Here is a 17,911-nt window from a genome sequence, read left to right as displayed (position 1 = left end):
CCTCCGCCGTCGGCGCTTCGTCCTTGCGGCACGTGAGCGCGTCCGCGGCCGGCGCCGCCGGGCGCGGCGACGCGAAGGAGAGCCCCTCGAGGGCAGACGACGCGGACGCGCGCTCGCGCTGTGTGGTCACCTCGGCCAGCAGCACGCGGACGCAGGCCTCCGCGGACGCGACGCGCTGGCGCGCGGCCTCGACGTCGTCCGCGGGCGCGAGCGCCCGCGGCGGCGCCATCGTGCAGTACTTGGACGCGCGCACGGCCGCGTCGAGCGCCGCGATGCGCCGCGCGACGCCGTCGACGGCCGCCGTCGTCGCCCGGCGGCAGCCGTGGTTGAAGGCCTCGACGACGCGCGACGCGCGGCTCGGCTGCGGCGCGCCACGACGATTCTTTTGGCAGTTTCGCTCGCGCGCGGGCGGACGCCGGCGCGCGCCGGGCGCGTCGTCGACGGACGCGTAGGCGCAGGGCGCGGCGACGGGCGGCGGCGCGTGCGTCGGCCGCCGGTGCTGCCGCTTCTTCGCGCCGCCCTGCGAGCCCCAGCGCCGCGCGGGCTTCGGCGCGCCGCCGAGCAGCGGCACGGCCTCGTCCTCCTCCTCCTCCTCCTCCTCGCGGTCGCGCTTCAGCGAGTCCTTGCGCTTGTTCGTCGAGCAGAGCTCGACCTCGCGGTCCTCCGGGGGCTGTTTGCAGGAGCGGAACATCGTGGCGCGCCCGGAGGTGGCAACGACGACGACGGCGGACACGGCAGCTGGACACGGCACCGCGCCAGAAGCCAACGACGACGGCAAGTACGACGGCATCGTCGCTGAGCGAGTTGACAGTGCCGCTGCCACACTTGTGGACAAGGACGACGGCCCTGGAGCCGCCGCCTTCGGTGTCGGCAAACGCGCCAGGAGGGGTGGTGTCGCGATGGCGTCCCAGATCGCGACGAAAAAGAGCAAGCGCAACCCCCCGGAGATCTGCGGCGACGCCTTCGTCGTCGTCACCGTCGAGGAGATCGAGCTGTCCCTGTCGTCCGTCGTCGCTCTGCCGTCGGACGACGAGGACGAGGGCTCCGACGCCGTGCTCGAGGCGCGGGTCCTGGCGACGCAGCAGGTCGCGGCGGTGCACGAGCTCGCGCTGCTGGAGCGGGCCGCGGCCGCGCGGACGCTCGCGCGGCGGCTCAAGCGCGAGGCCGCGGATCCGCCGGCGAGCCCGCCGTCGCCCGCGGGCGACGACGGCGCGCGCGTCGCCGAGCTCCGCGGGACCCTCGCCGCCGCCGCGGGCCCCGCGGCCCCGCGCGACGCGACGCCCGCGCGGGGCCGCGTCGAGGCCGCGCTCGGCGGCGGCGCGAGCGCCGCGGCGCTCGTCGCGGCCGCGTCGGCGCCCGGCGGCGCGCGCGTCGCGTTGAGCGCCCGGGACCTGCCCATGCGCGGCGGCGCGCCGAAGCCGACGACGAAGAAGGACGCGTCCGAGCAGCAGAGCCGCCGCGACATCGAGCGCGACTGTCTAGTGGTCGACGGCGGCGCCCCGCTGCAGGGCGGCCGCGTGGGCTACGACCGCATCGTCGACGCCATCGCCGCGGCCCAGGCGCGCCTCGTGGCCCGCGCCGCCGCCGACGAGTGGCGGCCCGTCGACGGGGCGGAGTACTCGGACTTCGCGAAGGCGGCGCTCCGGGCCGTGAATCGGACGGAGTCCGGCGGCGCGGGGCTCGAGGCGGTGACCTTCGCGCTGGCGGGGCCCGACGGGGCGCCCCTGCTCGTGCCCGTGCCCGACTCTAAGGGCGCCGAGCCGTTGCGCCTCTCCTTCAAGCTCGGCCCCGCGGCGTGCCCGTCGGGCGGCGGCTGGCGCTGGGGCATCCGCGCGCAGGTCCAGGGCGCGACCTTCTACCGCCTCTTCGCGCCCGACGACTTCGACACGGAGGTCCTCCGCGCGCGCGCGACCTACGCGAATTCGCTGCTCCTGCCCCTCGACGGCCTCGGCGACGCGGCGCCGCTCTATGACCGCGGCACGGCCACCGTCGACGTCGACGTCTTCGCCGAGGCCGCGCCCCTATAACCTACCGCTTTTGCTGCGCATCGCGCACGCGCGCGAGCAGCGGGGGGTCGACGCGCAGGAACGCGCCGAACGTGTCGGGGGGAGCCAGGGGCCCCCGGTGGAACGGCGGCGCCGCGGCGTCCGGGGGAGCTTCGGACCGCGGCGGCAGCGTCGCGCCGGGACCGTCGCCGGGGCCGGCGTAGACGTAGGTGACGGCGTCCGTCGCCGTGAAGGACGCCCGGTCGCAGGCTTTCCGGTTCGCGTAGGGCGGGAACGACGCGCGGTCGAAGACGTAGGCGCCGCGGTACGCGAGCCCGGCCTCCGCGTCCGTCACCAAATCCGGGAAGCCCCACCACTTGTAGGGCTCGATGGTCTTGTGGCTCACGTGGACCTCGCCGCCGGGCGCGAGCACCGCGAGCGCGGACCGCGCGAAGCGCCGGACCAAGTCGCGGTTCGCGACGAGCGCCGCGGCGTCCGCGACCTTCGAGTCCGGGTTCTGGCCGTCCTGGCCGGCGGCGACGGGCAGGCAGGGAAAATTGAAGACGACGCGGTCGTAGGTGTTGATGTTGGGCGCCGCGGCGAGGTCCGTGGCGTCCACCCCGAAGAGGAGGCGGCAGTGCTTCGCCTTCCGGATCTTCGCGACGTGCGCCCGGATCGGCAGGCCCTCGTAGAGGCCGCAGAGCGCGTCCTCGTCCGGCGCGAGCGTCGACGCGTCGAGGCGGGCGCAGGCCCCGGCGATCGCGAGCGAAAAGGAGCAGTCGCCGTCGCCGACCGTGAGCGCGGTCCGGCCGCCGAAGACGCGGCCGCGGTCGCCGCCGTCGCCGCCGCGCCGCACGCGCAGGCACTGCTCGGGCCGCTCCGGCGGCGGCAGCGGCCGCTCCGGGTCAGAGTGGAGGCACAGCTTGTAGGCGCAGGGCACGCAGCCCTCCAGCGCGCAGTCGTAGGTGCCGCGCAGGCAATAGAGGTGGCGGCAGTCGCGCTCGCACGTCGGCTTCTCCTTCTTCTTGCGCTTGCGCTTGGGTTGTGCTGGCGCGTCCGCGGCTTGCGACGGCGCGTCCGCGGAACGTTTCATGGTGGCTGCGGGTTCGCTCGGCTCTGGAGTCGCGCCAGACGCTGATGCTTTGGCCATAGCCAAAATCAACATAGCATCAATGACGACCTCGCGGCATTATTGCCGCCACGGTGCTATCGACGTAGTAAGTCGCCGCCGGTGTCGACGACACTGCAGATTTGCATTTTTGCGCGTCGCCGGGCCCAGGCCCGAGCCCCGGCGAGGCGCGTGGCAACCGAAGGCGCTTCGGCGGCCCCTCGGGCGTCCCCGAGCGCCGCGCCCGGCGCTTCGCCGCGCGCGGCTGCGCGGCCCCGCCGCGGCGCTGCCCGAGGCGGGCTGCCCCACCGTTCGCGCCGTCGCGCGCGCGCGACCAACACAGCGCAACCGCTCCGACAAACGCGACGATGAAGATCTACGTCGAGGACACGGTGGGGTCCAAGGTCTGGGCCCGGTGCACCGTGCCGAATCCGCCGGAGCGCTACGTCGGCGGCCTGGTCGTCGACGGCGTCGTCGAGGGCCGGCCCATGAAGGTGACGCTCCCGCCCGAGGAGATGGTCCAGGAGGAGGTCGTCGAGCTGAGGGACGTGGAGGATTTGTGCGACCTGGGCCACGTCCACGAGGCGACGATCCTCGAGGCCATCGAGAGGCGGTGCGCCGCGGGGCGGCCGTACGTCGCCGCGGGCGACGTCGTCCTCGCCGTGAACCCCTTCAAGTGGCTGCCGCTCTACACGGAGGATCTACGGGCGCTCCACAGCGACGCGCCGTCGAGCGACGAGACGCGCCGCGCGGCGCACGTCTACTCGGTGTCGGGCGCCGCGGCGCGCGGCGCCGCGCGCGGCGAGGACCAGTCCATCTTGGTGTCCGGCGAGTCCGGCGCGGGGAAGACGGAGACGGTGAAACTGATGCTCGCCCACCTCGCGGACATCGCCCAGCACGGCTCCGCGACGAAGACCATCGTCGCGCAGGTGCTCCGGGCGGGGCCGCTCCTCGAGTCGTTCGGCAACGCGGCGACGCTGCGCAACGGCAACTCGAGCCGCTTCGCCAAGTTCCTGCGCGTCGAGTTCGACCGGGACACGATGGCCATCGAGTCGAGCTGGTGCGAGACGGCGCTGCTGGAGAAGACGCGCGTCGTCGAGCGCGCGTCGGGCGAGCGGACGTACCACGTCTTCTACGAGCACCTCCGCAAGCGCGAGGCCGACGCGGGGCGCCTCGACAAGGTGCCGAGCTACCTGAGCGAGCACCCCCACGCCGTCGCCGACGCGTCGGCGGCGCACGCGCGCGGCAAGGACGACCTGTCGTCGCACGGCGGCATGGTCGACGGGCTGCGGGCCGTCTGCGGCCTCGACGACGGCGAGGTCGCGGGTTTGTTGCACTGCGTCGACGCCGTGCTCGCCCTCGGCGACGTGCGCTTCGACACGGTCGTCATTTCGACCGTGGACGACGACGGCTGCAAGGTCGCGAACCCGCCGGCGCTGACCGGGGCCGCGGCCGCGCTCGGCTGCGACCGCAAGCTGCTGGAGCGGGGCCTCACGCTGCGCGAGATCCGCAGCGCGACCGTCGCTCTATCGGCGGAATCCGCCGCCGACGCGCGCGACGCGCTGGCGAAGGAGCTCTACAGCCGCGTCTTCGACAAGGTCGTCGCCAGGGCAGCAAAAGAGAGCGAAATTCCCAACTTCAAAGGCTCCTTTCTCGGCCGTTTTCCACTCGTTTTGGCTGATTTTTGGACGAGCGATCGTCTCTCGGAACGGTCTCGAAGCGTGGATGCTTTTTTTTGGAACGCGCGCGCGCGGAACACTCACATTGAAGCGACATTGAATCTCTCTTTTGCTGCCCAGGTCGTCGCGCTCTCGAACGCGGCGACGCGGCGCGCCGAGGGCGACGCGCGGCCGCCGGGCGTCGTCATCGGCATGCTGGACCTGTTCGGCTTCGAGTTCTACGGCGCCGCGGGGTCGGCGAACGGCTTCGAGCAGCTGCTCATCAACCTGGCCAACGAGCGGCTGCAGCAGCGCTTCGTCGCCGACGTGCTCGCGCGAGCGCAGCGCGAGCTGCTCGCCGAGGGCGTGCCCTGGACCAAGGTCGACTTCGACGACAACGCCGAGGTGCTGCGCCTCATCGAGGCGCGGGCGGGGCTCGTGGACATCCTGAACGAGGAGTGCGTCCGCGGCAACTCGGGCAACGACAGCAACTTCGTCGACAAGCTGCTCAACTTCCACAAGGGCCACGCCTGCCTCGCGACGCCCAAGATCAAGCAGCACAGCGACGGCGAGGCGCTGCCCTTCACCATCGCCCACTACGCGGGGACGGTCATGTACACGTCGAAGGGCTGGGTCGAGCGGAACCGCGACGTCCTGCCCACGAAATTGGTCGAGGCGATGACGACGCCCGTCGACGGCGACGGCGCCCACCGGCCGTCCTTCGTCGTCGACGAGAAGGCGTCGCTGAGCTCGCCCGTGGCCCTCTTCGCCGCCGCCGAGGCCGCGAACCTGCTGCGGTCCAAGTTCGGCGGCGGCGACGGCGGGCGCCGCGCGTCGGGCCGGCGGCCGCAGCGCCGGGGGAGCCACCTGTCCAGCCAGGAGACCGTGGGCAGCAAGTTCCGGTCCCAGCTCCGCGACCTCATGCGCCAGATCGCCGCGACGAAGTGCCGCTACGTGCGCTGCATCCGCCCGAACCAGGGCAGGAAAAGAGAGCGAAATGCCCAACTTCAAAGGCTCCTAGCTCGGCCGTTTTCCACTTGTTTCGGCTGAGTTTTGGACGAGCGATCATCTTTCGGAACGGCCTCGAAGCGTGGATGCTTTTTTTCGGAACGCGCTCGCGCGGAACACTCGTGTTGAAGCGACGTTGAATCACTCTTTTCCTGCCCAGGCCCGAACGACGCCGCGCGGCCCATCGACTCGAAGGACGCGTTCCACCGTTTGCCGGTGGTCGAGCAGCTGCGGTGCTGCGGCGTGCTGAGCGCGTTGCGCGTCGCGCGCGCGGGCTACCCGGACCGCAAGCCGCTGCGGGCCTTCGTGGAGCGCTTCGCGGTCGTCGGGCCCGCCGCGTCCGCGACGCTGGAGCGGTGCCGCGCGGCCGCGGAGCAGGCGGGCCTCGGCGACTTCGACGACGCCTTCGACTCCTACGGCGGCGCCGACGACCTGGACGCGCCGACGGCGGCGGACCTGAGGCACGGCGACGACGAGGATCTGATCCTGGACCGCGCGGTCGTCGCGGCGGCCGCGCCGTGGAAGGCCGCGGCGCTGGCCATCGTCGACGCCGTCCACGACGACGCCGCGCCGCGGTCGAGGGCCGCGGCGAAGCAGAAGCGGAAGAAGGCCTTAGCGGGCCGCGTCTTCGTCGGGCGCACGAAGGTCTTCCTCCGCGACGGCGCGCTCGACGACCTCGAGGCGCTGCGCGCGGCGGCGTGCTTCGACCGCGCGGCGACGATCCAGGCCTTGGCGCGGCGCCACCTGACCTACGCCGCCTTCAAGCGCTTCAAGGCGCGGCTCCTCGTGGCCCAGACCCACGGCCGGTGCTACCTCGCGCGGCGCGCGGCGAGCCGGAAGCGGCGCGTGCTCCGCGCGACGGTGCGCTTCCAGGCCGTGTGGCGGGGCATCGACGTGCGCCTCGTGGGCTACCTCGCCTCGGCCAAGACGGCGTCGCTCGCGCTCCAGACGCGGCTCCTGCGCCCGAAGCTCGCGCGGAATCGCGTCGCGTTCGTGCTCGAGATGAAGTCCAAGGGCGAGCGCCTCGACTCGCTCCAGTCCAAGCTCAAGAACCTGGGCTCGCCGTCCCAGGAGGAGAAGAAGGCGCCCCTGCCGCCGCCGCCGCGCCAGAAGGGCTCCGCGGTCGCGCGCGGCATCTTCTCGTCGAACGCGCGGAAGGACGCCGCCGCGGACCTCGACCGCGAGAAGCAGAAGGAGATCCTCGAGAAGGCGCGCGCCGAGGCGGCGGCCACCGTCGCCGCCGCCCGCGAGGTCGCCACGGAGGCGTCGCGCGCGCTCGAGGAGCTCCGGAGCGAGAACGCGGCGCTCCGCGAGCGGTGCGCGGGCGCGGAGGCGCGCGCGGAGTCCTGGCGCGCCCAGGCGACCAAGGCCAAGCAGCGCGAGGCCCAGCTATTGGCCATCGTCGACGAGGCGAAGCGCGAGTGCGTCCTCGCGCGCGAGCAGACGTCGCGGCACCTCGACGAGTCGTCGGCGCTCCACGGCACGGACGCGCACCAGTCCTACGGCCGGCTGCGCCAGAAATTGTTGCAGCACAGCGCCCACATGGCGCCGGCGCTCCGCAAGAAGCTGTTGGAGAAGCGCAAGCCCCAGCAGAAGGTCACGGTGACGCAGGCGGAGCTCCGGGGCTTCGTCGAGGCCCTCGTCGCCGAGGGCGTCCACGTGCTCAAGCACTCGACGAACGGCAAGGCCCAGAAGCGCAAGCTCAAGCTCACGGACGGCGGCGCGGCGCTCTACTGGGAGAAGCCCGGCGGCGGCGCCGCGCGCTCGAAAGGCGAGTCGTACCCGCTCTCCGAGTGCGTCGAGGTCCGCGGCGCGCACGACCTCGACCCGGCGGCCCAGGGCAAGCTCCTCTGCGGCACGAAGACGTTGCGCAAGTCCATGTCCGCCAAGAACTGGCCCCTGGCGTTCTCCTTCATCTACGCACACCGCACCATCGACGTCGAGTTCAGCGACCCGGAGGACACGAAGCTCAAGCTCCGCTACTTCAAGGCGCTCGTCCAGGAGGCCAAGGCCAAGGCCATGCGGTCCCTCCTCGCCGCCGACGAGGAGTACATCGCCAACACGCCGACGAACGGCCAGCGCAACGGCCACGCGGACCTCTAGCGCGCGCGGGCCCCACCCGAAAAACCGCCCGCGCGCCGAGCTAACCGTCCCGATCACCGTATGGCGCCCAGCGCTGCGGCCCGCGCCGCGGCGAAGTCGTCGTCCGTGTTCTCCCGGTCGTCGCGGAAGAGCCGGTGCAGGGAGACGACGTAGGGCGCGTCGGGCCCGTGGTTCACGGCGACGTGCTCCGTCGACCGCCACGCGGACGGCGACAGCGACCGCGCGAGCGCCCGCACGGCCAGACTCTCCCGCGCGCCGGACGCGTGGCCGGGGTAGACGGACACGCTCACCGCGCCGCCGGGCACGACGGCGCCGAGCGCCCAGTCGCAGAGCGCGGCCGTCGTCGTCTCGGCGCTCGTCGTCGGCACGCCCTCCGCGGCGCCCTTCGACGGCAGGTACCCGAGGTTGAAGACGACGAGCCGCGCCCGCCGCGGCCCCAGGCCCGGCGGCGGCGCCGCGTGCGAGCCCAGGATCGGCGCGAAGGCGCCGAGGTCCGGCGCCGCGGCGCGCACTCGAGCCTCGCACTCGGCGAGCGCCGCCGCGTCGACGTCCATGGCGTAGACGCGGCCCGCCGCGCCCGCGAGCTCCGCGAGCACCGCCGTGTCGTGGCCGCGGCCCGCCGTCGCGTCGACGACGACGTCGCCCGGCCGCACGGTGCTGCGCCACAGCGCGTGCGCCAGCGTGAGGTGCGACTGCGTCGGCCCGCGCGGTCCCGCCAGCGATGCGAGCGTCGCGAGGAGGCGCATCGGTTTTAGAGCTCGATGAGTCCCATCGTCTCCTTTGCGCTTCACCATCAACCATAAGTTTCAACATGCACTTCAACGTGTACGCACCATCTGGCACCATCATGCCGTGGCAGTGCAAAAGTCGCCCTCGTAGCGAGCTTAATTTGGGGGTGCCGAATGGAACGGTGCCGGACGGAACGGCGGGGGCCCTGAGCGGGCGATATAGCAGCGGACGAGAGAAGGGGGTGGGGGGGGCGGCGGCGCCATCATCGGAGCCGCGGCTTCTTGGCGCGCCGCGGTTCGTCCGCGGCCCCCCCGCGGAGCTCCGCGGCCTCGAAGGCGCGCTGCGCCGCGTCGAGGGGCAGGTTGGGGTTCGGGTGGGGCGCGCCGGCGCCGCGGGCCATCATGTCGTACGCGCGCGCGGCGTCGAGCTTGCGCTCGTAGCTTCTGACGGAGCTCCCGTAGCTCGCCCACCACCAGCCGCCCCAGCTCTTGACGCCGCGGAACTCGCAGGCCCGCGGACCCGCGTGCTTGCGCTTCTTGGCGTCGCGGCGCGCGGACCGGCGCGGGAACTGCTCCCAGCCGTCGTCGCCGGCGTCGCCGGCGCCGACGTCGCCGGCGCCGGCGTCGCGCGAGACCTCGCGCGCGCGCGGCGGCGGCGGGGCGGCCGGCGCGCCCTTGCGGTGGTCGTGGGCCGGCGACGCCGGCGGCGACCCGTCGGGCGTGATGGGCTTCGCCGGCGGCGGCGGCGGCGGCGGCGGCCCGGCCGCGCGGACGCCGCGCGGCGGCGCGGCGCGCAGCGGCGCGGCGACGCGCGGCACGGGCGCGGCGACGCGCGGCGCGGCCTGGTGCTGGCGCAGGGCGTTGGCGCGCTGGAGCGCGTTCGCGTGGTGCAGCGCGAGCGCGTGCTGCCGCTGCAGCGCGATGAGATGCTGCGGCGGGATGTGGAGCAGGTGCCGCGGCGGCAGGGCCACGGGGTGCTGCGGCGGCTGGCGGACGACGATGGGCTGCGGCGGCGGCGGCGGGCGCGGCGCGGCGGGCGGGCGCGGCGGCCGCGCGGCGGGCCGCGGCGGCGGCCGGCGCGCCGCGGCCGGCGGCGCGGCCGCGGCCGCGGCCGCGGCGGCCATGGACGTCGACGACGCCTCGATCTCGAAGTCGCTCTCGACGTCCGTGGACTCGTCGGGCCTCTGGCGCCGGGGCGGCCCGACGTCGCCGCCCGGCGGCGGGAACGGCGGCGGCAGCCGCGTCGGCGCGGTCCGCCGCGGCCGCGGCGCCGCGCGTTTGGCGGCGGCGCGCCGGGGCCGCTCGCGGTCGACGGAGCCGCAGCCGGAGCTCAGCGATTCGCCGCTGGGCACGGGCGACGCCGGCGGCCGCGGCCGCGGCCGCGGCTCGAGGCTCACGTCGCACGCGGGCGCGTCGTCGAGCTCGTGGAGCCCCGACGCGGCCTCGAGGGCGGCGTGCTCGAGCTCGTAGGCGCTCAGCACGAAGCCCAGCACCTTGAGGCGCCGGCGCAGGCACGCCTCGAGGCGCTCGGCCTCGTCGCCGTCCGACACGGACGCCGACGCGCTCCGCACGACCGTCGCCTCGACGCGCTTCGGCCCCACGGCGCAGGCGAGGGCGCTCGGCTCGTCGCAGACGTCGGAGCCGCCGCTCGACGACGCGCCGGCGCCGGAGCTCGCCGTCTCGCTCGCCTCGCGGCCCGCGGCCTCGACGAACTCGGCCAAGGGCGCGGCCTCCGCGAGGTCCCCGAAGTCGCGGCGGGGGCTCCGCGGCGCGACCCACCGGCGCCTCGCGCCCCAGCCGTCGCCCGCGGGAGACGGGGGCGTCGACACGAAGGCGTCGCGCGACCGGTAGGGGTAGCGCCGCGGCCGCCGGTCGAAGTCGTAGCTCCCGCTTCTTTGCCAGGGCTTCGTGTCGTCGTCGCCGCCCACGTCGAGCGACTCCCGAGCCCCGGCGACCCCGCCCGCGTCGTCCCGCAGGCTCAGCCGGGCGAGGGGCCCGGGGTCCACCACGACGGCGGCCATGTCGACGGCTGCTCTGGGGCAGCAAACTTTAGAGCTTCAGTGCGGTCAAACAAACTACAATTGTATATAGAATTGCCGTTTCCGCCTTTGTTGTACTTCAACTTGAATTGGTTGCCATTCTCGGCCTTCAATCGTCGACACAGGCCTGCAGGATGGCCGGCGGAATGTTGGCGCGGCGACGGCTTCGCTCGTCGCTGCTGGCGCTCGCCGCGCTCCTGGTCCCGGTCGCGGCGTTCGTGCCGAGCCTCCCGGCGCGCGCGCGGCCGCCCTCGCGCGCCGTCCCCGTCGACGTCGAGACGAGCGAGGACTACGAGTGGTACATCCTCCAGTGCTACGTCGGCAACGAGGTCTGGTGCGCGGCGACCATCGAGGAGATCCTGGGCAAGCCCGAGCACGTCGAGCAGCGGAGCCGCGTCGAGACGATCCTCGTGCCGACGGAGAAGGTCGCGTCGACGCGCGGCCGCAAGGTCTACCACAAGGAGAAGATCATCTACCCCGGCTACGTCTTCTGCCGCCTGCGCATGGAGCAGGAGCTCTGGCGCGTGCTCACGCGGGTGCCCAAGATCGCCAACTTCGTGGGCATCGACGCGGGCATGCGCAACGGCATCGGCGAGATCGTCGAGGGCTACAAGGGCGCGGTCACGCCCGTGCCCCTGAGCGCCAGGGAGGCGCAGATGATGCTCAGCGTGCACCTCGAGGGCCAGGAGGTCGGCGAGGACAACATCGTCGACCGCTTCGCGCTGGGCGACGTCGTCGCCGTGCTCGACGGGCCGAGCGCGGGCGAGCGAGGTCTGGTGCGGTCCGTGAAGAACGACCAGCTCATCGTGCGGCTCACGGGCGTCGGCACGGCGTCCTTCGACGTGCCCCTGGACCCCGACATGGTGCGCCACCTCACGGCGTCGGAGCTCGCGCAGATGGAGCAGGCCAAGGAGATGGAGGCCGCGCGCGCCGAGGCGGCCGCGCGCGACGCCGCGGCCAAAGCGTCGCGGGGCCGCCGCGACGACGACGACTACGGCGCCGCCGACGCGGGCCTCGACGCCCGGCGCAGCCGGCGCAGCGACCGCCGCGAGGCCGCGCGGGGCGCCGAGGCGGACGCCGCGCCCGAGTTTCGGAACCGCGAGCGGTCGCGCTGGGAGACGCTCGCCGCGGCGTCCGAGCGCGAGCGGTCCCTCCTCGACGGGCCCGACGGGTCGTCCTACAAGGTCGACGCCGCCTTTGAGCAGGACGACTACGAGAACGTCGACGACGACGTCGCGCCCGTGTCGGCGGACGACGAGGCCTTCTTCGACGACCTGCTGGGCATCCTCGACGACCCCGAGGGCAGCGAGGCCGCGCCGGCGCCGGCGCCGGCGAAGAAGGCGAGCCACCGCGACGCCGAGACCGACGACGACGCGCTCCTCCGGTCGCTCCTGAGCGGCGGCGGCGGCGGCGGCGGCGGCGCGGCCGACGATTCGTTCGCGGACTTCCTCGGCGACGACGCGGCCTTCGACGCGCTCTTCGACGACGAGCCGGAGCCCGCGGGCGACCTGCCCGCGCCGCGCGCCGGCGACGACGACGACGACGACGAGCTCCTCGCGATCCTCGGCCTCGGGCCGGAGCTGCCGGCGCCGCTCCCGGACGAGCCCCTCGACCTCTTCGAGCCCGCGCCGCCGCCGGCCGCGCCGCCGGCGGGGAACGACTACGCGAAGCAGACCGTCCCCGAGCTCAAGGCGCTGCTCAAGGCCCGCGGCCTCAAGGTCGGCGGCAAGAAGGCCGACCTCGTCGACCGGCTCGCGGAGGCCGACGCCGTTCCCAACTGAGTAAGGCGCGCGCGTCGTTGTCCTAGCCTGCGGAAGGCCTGCGCGCTGCGGCTGCAGGCGCGCGGCGGCGCGGACGGCGTTGGAGGACGGCGTTTGAGGACGGCGTCCCGGAAGAGGCGTCCGGACGCGTCCAGGATTGGCGAGCATCCACAAAGTCATCCACAAGAGCCGTCAGTGCCAGAGCGACGTCGCCCCGGCGTGAGCGAACCCCCGCGACCGTCGCCCCGGCCTGAGCGGACCCCCGTGACCGTCGCCCCGGCGTGAGCGGACCCCCGCGACCGTCGCCCCGGCGTGAGCGGACCCCCCGCCATGCCTAATTCCTATCGCCTTCAGGAAGACGAAGAGTCGACGGAGAGCGAGAAAAAGGCCCGATGGGACGAGGTTCTGCGGGGTGAGCGCATCACTCAGAACGGTGCCATCGCAAAATACCCCGAGAAGCTCAACGAGCCCCGCGTGCGGCGGATCCCGCGGCAGCTCGCGTTGAGCCCGCCGCAGGAAGACGCTACGCATTGCCGCGGCCCGCGGTCCTGGGCGCGCGACGTGTGGACGTACAAAATCTCGGACGTCGAAGCCGCGGTCGCGAGCCTCGAGCCCATCAAAAAGCGCGCGCGGACGCACAAGCCCTGGAACAGGCAGCGGCCCATTTCCTCTTTTCCGGCCTATCACAAGCCCGGCGAAGCCGACGACGACGACGACGACGCTTCCTCCTCCTCCGACGAGGAAGAGGAGGCCCCGGCGCCCGCGCCGGCGCCCGCGCACCCTTATTGCCCCGTCTGCGAGAAGCCCGTCGCGAAGCCGTCGAAGCTCCTCGCGTGCCACGGGTCGTGCCACGCGATCCACGAAAAGTGCCTCCGCGAGTACAGCGCCTTCAAGCACAAGAACGTGCCCCTGAAGAAGCGCAAGAAGAAGCCCCCCCTCGTGTGCCCCCTCTGCCGGACGACGGAGCCGCGAACCGACGCGCTGAGCCTCCTCGCGGCCGCGGCCGCGTGATCGACGGACCCGCGACTGAAGTCCCGAAGTAAGCTCTCGGACGACGGCAGATTACAATTCTAGGTCTCGTCGTACTTCCGATGCCCGCGGAACGACCGGTAGGCCGTCCAGAAAATGAAGGCCGTGTTGAGGAAGAGCGGCCTGAAGTGGAGCGGGACCATCGACAAGTTGAAGGCCTGCGTCGGCACCCAGCAGACGACGCTCGTCGCCATCGTCGGCAGGAACTCGTTGGCCATGCGCCTCGAGTAGCGGTCGAGCAGCGGTTCCGCCGCCGCCGGCGCGAGCGCCTCGTTGTAGAAGTAGAACAGCGCGTTGTTCACCGGCGCGAAGATTAATTGGTTCACGGCCAGCTTCTTCCCGATGCCGCCGGAGAGAGCATTGAGGACGCCGTACCACACGACTCCGGCCGGGCCCGTCCACCCGGCGCCCCAGGCCGCGAGCTTCGCTGTGCGCCGGCGGTCGTCGACGCCTTCATAGGCCTGGGTCAGCGCGTCGCCGCAGGCGCACACGACGAAGCCTGAAGCGCTGTTGGTCGTGTAGGGATGGCTCTTGAGCGCGGCGACATAGCGCTGGAGCATGTTGCAAAGGAACGCAGCCTCACTCGTGTTCAGCAGCTACTCGATCTCGAGGGCAGCCCATGCCATCCGAGACCTGTACATGTGCAACACGAGTTCAAGTAGGCGTTCAACACGCGTCGCTACTTAAGTGCACGCTTAAGTGGCTACGAGACCTGTGCAACACGAGTTCAAGTTGCGCATTCAACACGCGTGCTTTGGCGCACGGGGTCCAAGCTAGCCTCCTCCTTACGCCGCTCTCAGACGATGAGCCCGTCGACCGTCGTCTCGCGCGCGGGCCCCGGGTCGGAGATGCTCATCCGCACTTCGCCGGCGTCCGCCGGCGCCGTCGCGTCGTCGTCGTCGTCGACGAGCTCCGCGGCGACGGGCTCCGGCGGCGGCGGGGGCGTGGTCGGCACGGGCGTCGCCGTCGGGAGCTGGGCGCGGCCCGACGCGTGGGCGCGGATCTGCTTGATCCAGGTCGCCATGTCCTCGGCGCTCTCCGCGGCGAAGACGTACGCGCGATCGAGGTTTGGACCGTTCACCGAGAACACGAAGGACCGGTCGCTGTCGGGCAGCGCCGCCACGGAGCCGCCGAGCAGGTTCAGCTCCCCGCCCGGGTTCGTGTCGTTGCCGACGTCGTTGCGCGCGTGGTAGTACCTGAGCGTGCCCGAGTCGAGGACGAACCACCGCTTCTTGTAGCCCGCGGACGTGATCTTGAACTTGTGCTTGCCGTCGAGCTTGAAGAGGAAGCTCTTGACGACGTGGGGCGCCTCCTCGGGCAGCTCCTCCAGGTCCCCGCGGAAGTAGCGCTGCGCGTGGGGCACGTGGTCGTCCGCGGCCGCGGCCAGCGCCGCGAGCGCCTGCTTCGTCTGCGGCAGCTTGAGCACGTCGAGCTTGCCGCTCGCGATGGCCGCCGCGTAGGCCTCCGGCGGCGGCAGGGTCCACAGGCTCACCTCGTTGTCCCGGGCGATGGCCTGCCAGATGTCGGGCAGCGCCGCGCCGTCCGCGCAGCTCTTCGCCCACGCCTCCTGGCCGATGTAGGGCACGCGCTTCCGGATGCCCTCGAGGATCATCGCGTGGGCCTTGACGGCGGCGACGCGCCGCAGCACCTCGTTCGTGCGCCGCTGGAGCTGGCCCGTCGGCAGCGCGCGCAGGTCCGCCAGCAGCGCGTCGCGCTCCGCCTCGAAGAAGGGCTTCAGCTGCTCGTTCTTCAGGGGCTCGTCCCAGAAGCTGCTCACGTAGACGCGCTTGACCTCGGGCGTCCGCAGGCACCGCGACAGCGACCAGGCCATGGCCGTCGTGACGCGGATGAGCTCCTGCGTCGACACCTGGTCCGCCTTGTTCAGGACGACGCGCATCTTCTCGTCGTGCTTCTGGATGCTCCGGAGCACGTTCGTGAACTCGTCGCTGAGGTCGAGCTTGTGCGCGTCGACGAGCACCAAGATGAGGTCCGCCCGCTCCGCGAAGTGGGCCGCGACCTCGACGAAGTCGTAGTGGCGGCCCGCCTGCTTCTGCTTCTCGCCCGCGAGGACGCCCGGCGAGTCCACGAGGATCAGGTCGTCGAGGAGCGACGCGCCCGCGACGGACGTCACGGAGAACTTGGCCTGGAACGCCGCGCCGAAGTTCCCGAGGGCGCCCCAGGGCCGCGTCGTGTCCGCCGTCGCCGCCGACCCGGGCACGTTGCGGTCCGAGACGCCCTTCTCGATGGCCATGAAGCAGTCCGTCGTCGGCTCGGGACCGATCTGCATGGAGGGGAAGTCCTTGCCGAGCAGGGTCCGGATGAAGGTCGTCTTACCGACGGAGTACTGGCCCAGGATGAAGACCACGGGCTTGGCGCCGAACTCGGCCGCCGTGTAGCTCGCCGTGCCCACCGTGCCGTACTTGAGCTGGGCCTCCACGGGCGCGACCTCGCGCGTGTAGAGGCCGCAGAGCGCGTGCTGCAGGTCCGCGTAGTCCGGCGCGGCGAACTCCTTGCCCTCGGCGGGCATCTTCTTCATCGGGCTCGCCATCCTTTACGGTTCGGGCTGCATAGGCCGATGGCCGCGGAGAGGCCTTCAACTTGTCCGTTTTTTCCTCGTTTACCTGTGGTTGCAGAGTTTAGAACGATGGACAGCCCCTGAGGATCCATGGAAGCGCTCGCATACACGCTCCGCCTCGCGTCGCCGTCCGTGGCCGGCTGCGCGGGCTCGTGCTCCTTCACGAAGAGCAGCAGCTTCACGCTCGGCGACTACCTGCGCGAGACGGGCCAGGAGTGGCACGTGTCGTCGTGCGCCCTGTCGACGACGTGGACGAAGCTGCCGCTGCTGCGGAAGAGTTACCACACGCCGAACTCGGCGATCCTCGAGTTCGGCCTGCCGCCCGGCGCCGCGACCCTCAACCTGCCGACGAGCTCCTGCGTCTGCGCGCGCGTGAGGCGGCCGAAGAGCCTCCGCGAGACCGTCGAGTGGCCGCTCCGCGCGGACGAGGACGACCCGGTCCTCCTCGAGCTTCAGGCCGCCGTGACCGCCGAGGAGCGCGAGGCGGCGGCGAAGCGGGAGGAGGCCGACGAGGGCTTCGAGGAGCGGAGCTACACGCCCGTGTCGCCGGAGGACCTGCCGGGCCGGTTCCAGCTCCTCGTGCGGCGCTACGACGCCTGGGGCGACGAGCGCTACCCGAAGACCTACAAGCCGCCGGGCCTCGTGTCGTCGGCGCTGCACCGGTTACAGGTGGGCGACGAGGTCGAGTTTCGCCACGTCGCCAAAAACATAAAGATTCGGTACCCGTTCCGCGGCGCGAAGCGGCTCAACCTCGTCTGCGTCGGGTCCGGCGTGGCGCCCATGATCCAGATCCTCGAGAAGGTGCTGGCGACGCCCGGCGACGACACGCGAATCGTCCTCGTCTACGGGAACCGGTCCGAGGACGAGATCATGATGAAGAAGCGCCTCGAGCAGCTCACGTGGCGCTACGCGCGGCGCTTCAAGCTCGTCTACTGCCTCGGGTCGCGCTACGACGTCGACAAGGACCGGCCCGAGGTGAGGAACAGGTACGCGCTCTTCGGCGGCGCGCCGAAGCGCGAGAAGGGGTGGATCACGAAGGACGTCCTGGAGCGCCACCTCGCGCCGCCGGGCGAGGACAGCCTCACGCTCGTCTGCGGCCTGCCGCGCGTCTACGAGACGCTGTGCGGCCCGCGCGGCGACCCCAAGGTCGCGGGCACGCTCGCGGCCCTCGGCTGGAGCCGGCGGGACGTCGTCAAGTTGTGAGCGCGCGCGCGCGTGGAACCTTGTCGTCAAGTTACGAGCGCGCGCGCACGGAGCCTTCGGGCGCGTTCCGCGCCCGCCTAGGAGGCGAGCTGCTTCTCGAGGGAGCCCGGGGGCAGCGCGCGCGACGCGAAGCCGTGGAAGGAGAGGCGCGCCTCGGGCTGGGGCATGGTGGCGCCGTGCTTGTCCTTGACCCAGCCGTAGAGCTCGTTGTTCGTCCTCGCTTCCCTCTCCGTCGTGAGCGTCGACTGGCCGTGCGCGAGGCCCGCGTTGAACTTCGTCGGGCCGTTCTTCTCGTCCTCCGGCAAACGGAGGATGACGACCTTGATGGACGCGGGCACGAAGGTCTTGGGCGGGCCCTCCTGCTTCTCGACCTTGACGGGGATCATCTCGAAGTTGGCGTCGAGGTCGTTGGCGCGCGGCACGGGCCGGCCGTTGATGCCCTGCGGCAGGAGGTGGAGCGTCTTCGCCGAGATCCAGCCCTCGTGGGGGTGCATGACCTTGCAGCGGCCCGTCCACGTCTTGCCGTCCTTGCCCTTGCTGAAGCCGCTCTCCCAGACGCGCACGTTGACGCCGCACTTGAGCTCCCCGACGACGGGGCTGTCGAGCTCGTGCGTCGCGCGCACGATGGCGCCCGTGTTCGCCTTGATGCGGCAGAGGTGGCCGCACCACGCCTCGAGCTGCGTGCTCATGGTCGAGCGAGGTCCGTGGGGAAGCG

General features: G+C 72.3%; 5 protein-coding genes across 5 annotated transcripts; 3 read left to right on the top strand and 2 right to left on the bottom strand.

Moving 5' to 3' along the window:
* Positions 1 to 899: 899 nt before the first annotated feature.
* AURANDRAFT_62512 (expressed protein) lies at positions 900 to 2,027 on the top strand (the record flags this gene model as incomplete). Its single annotated transcript, XM_009037056.1, has 1 exon — positions 900 to 2,027. One exon carries the CDS (start codon positions 900 to 902, stop codon positions 2,025 to 2,027), a length of 1,128 nt encoding a protein of 375 aa, XP_009035304.1.
* A 1,434-nt stretch (positions 2,028 to 3,461) lies between these two features.
* Positions 3,462 to 10,441, top strand: AURANDRAFT_62511 (hypothetical protein; the record flags this gene model as incomplete). Its single annotated transcript, XM_009037057.1, has 5 exons — positions 3,462 to 4,691; positions 4,893 to 5,790; positions 5,920 to 7,807; positions 9,541 to 9,841; positions 10,199 to 10,441. 5 exons carry the CDS (start codon positions 3,462 to 3,464, stop codon positions 10,439 to 10,441), a joined length of 4,560 nt encoding a protein of 1,519 aa, XP_009035305.1.
* Positions 10,442 to 10,775: 334 nt separating this feature from the next.
* AURANDRAFT_62510 (hypothetical protein) lies at positions 10,776 to 12,410 on the top strand (the record flags this gene model as incomplete). The annotated part of the gene is made up of 1 exon (XM_009037058.1): positions 10,776 to 12,410. The coding sequence occupies one exon, from the start codon at positions 10,776 to 10,778 to the stop codon at positions 12,408 to 12,410; it is 1,635 nt and encodes a 544-aa protein (XP_009035306.1).
* Positions 12,411 to 14,186: 1,776 nt separating this feature from the next.
* Positions 14,187 to 17,186, bottom strand: AURANDRAFT_52816 (hypothetical protein; the record flags this gene model as incomplete). The annotated part of the gene is made up of 1 exon (XM_009036602.1): positions 14,187 to 17,186. The coding sequence occupies one exon, from the start codon at positions 15,964 to 15,966 to the stop codon at positions 14,215 to 14,217; it is 1,752 nt and encodes a 583-aa protein (XP_009034850.1).
* An 87-nt stretch (positions 17,187 to 17,273) lies between these two features.
* AURANDRAFT_62508 (hypothetical protein) lies at positions 17,274 to 17,885 on the bottom strand (the record flags this gene model as incomplete). Its single annotated transcript, XM_009036601.1, has 1 exon — positions 17,274 to 17,885. The coding sequence occupies one exon, from the start codon at positions 17,883 to 17,885 to the stop codon at positions 17,274 to 17,276; it is 612 nt and encodes a 203-aa protein (XP_009034849.1).
* Positions 17,886 to 17,911: the final 26 nt, after the last annotated feature.

Source organism: Aureococcus anophagefferens (assembly GCF_000186865.1).
Source record: "Aureococcus anophagefferens unplaced genomic scaffold AURANscaffold_5, whole genome shotgun sequence".
NCBI classification, from domain to species: domain Eukaryota; class Pelagophyceae; order Pelagomonadales; family Pelagomonadaceae; genus Aureococcus; species Aureococcus anophagefferens.
This window is presented reverse-complemented; position numbering and strand designations above follow the sequence as displayed.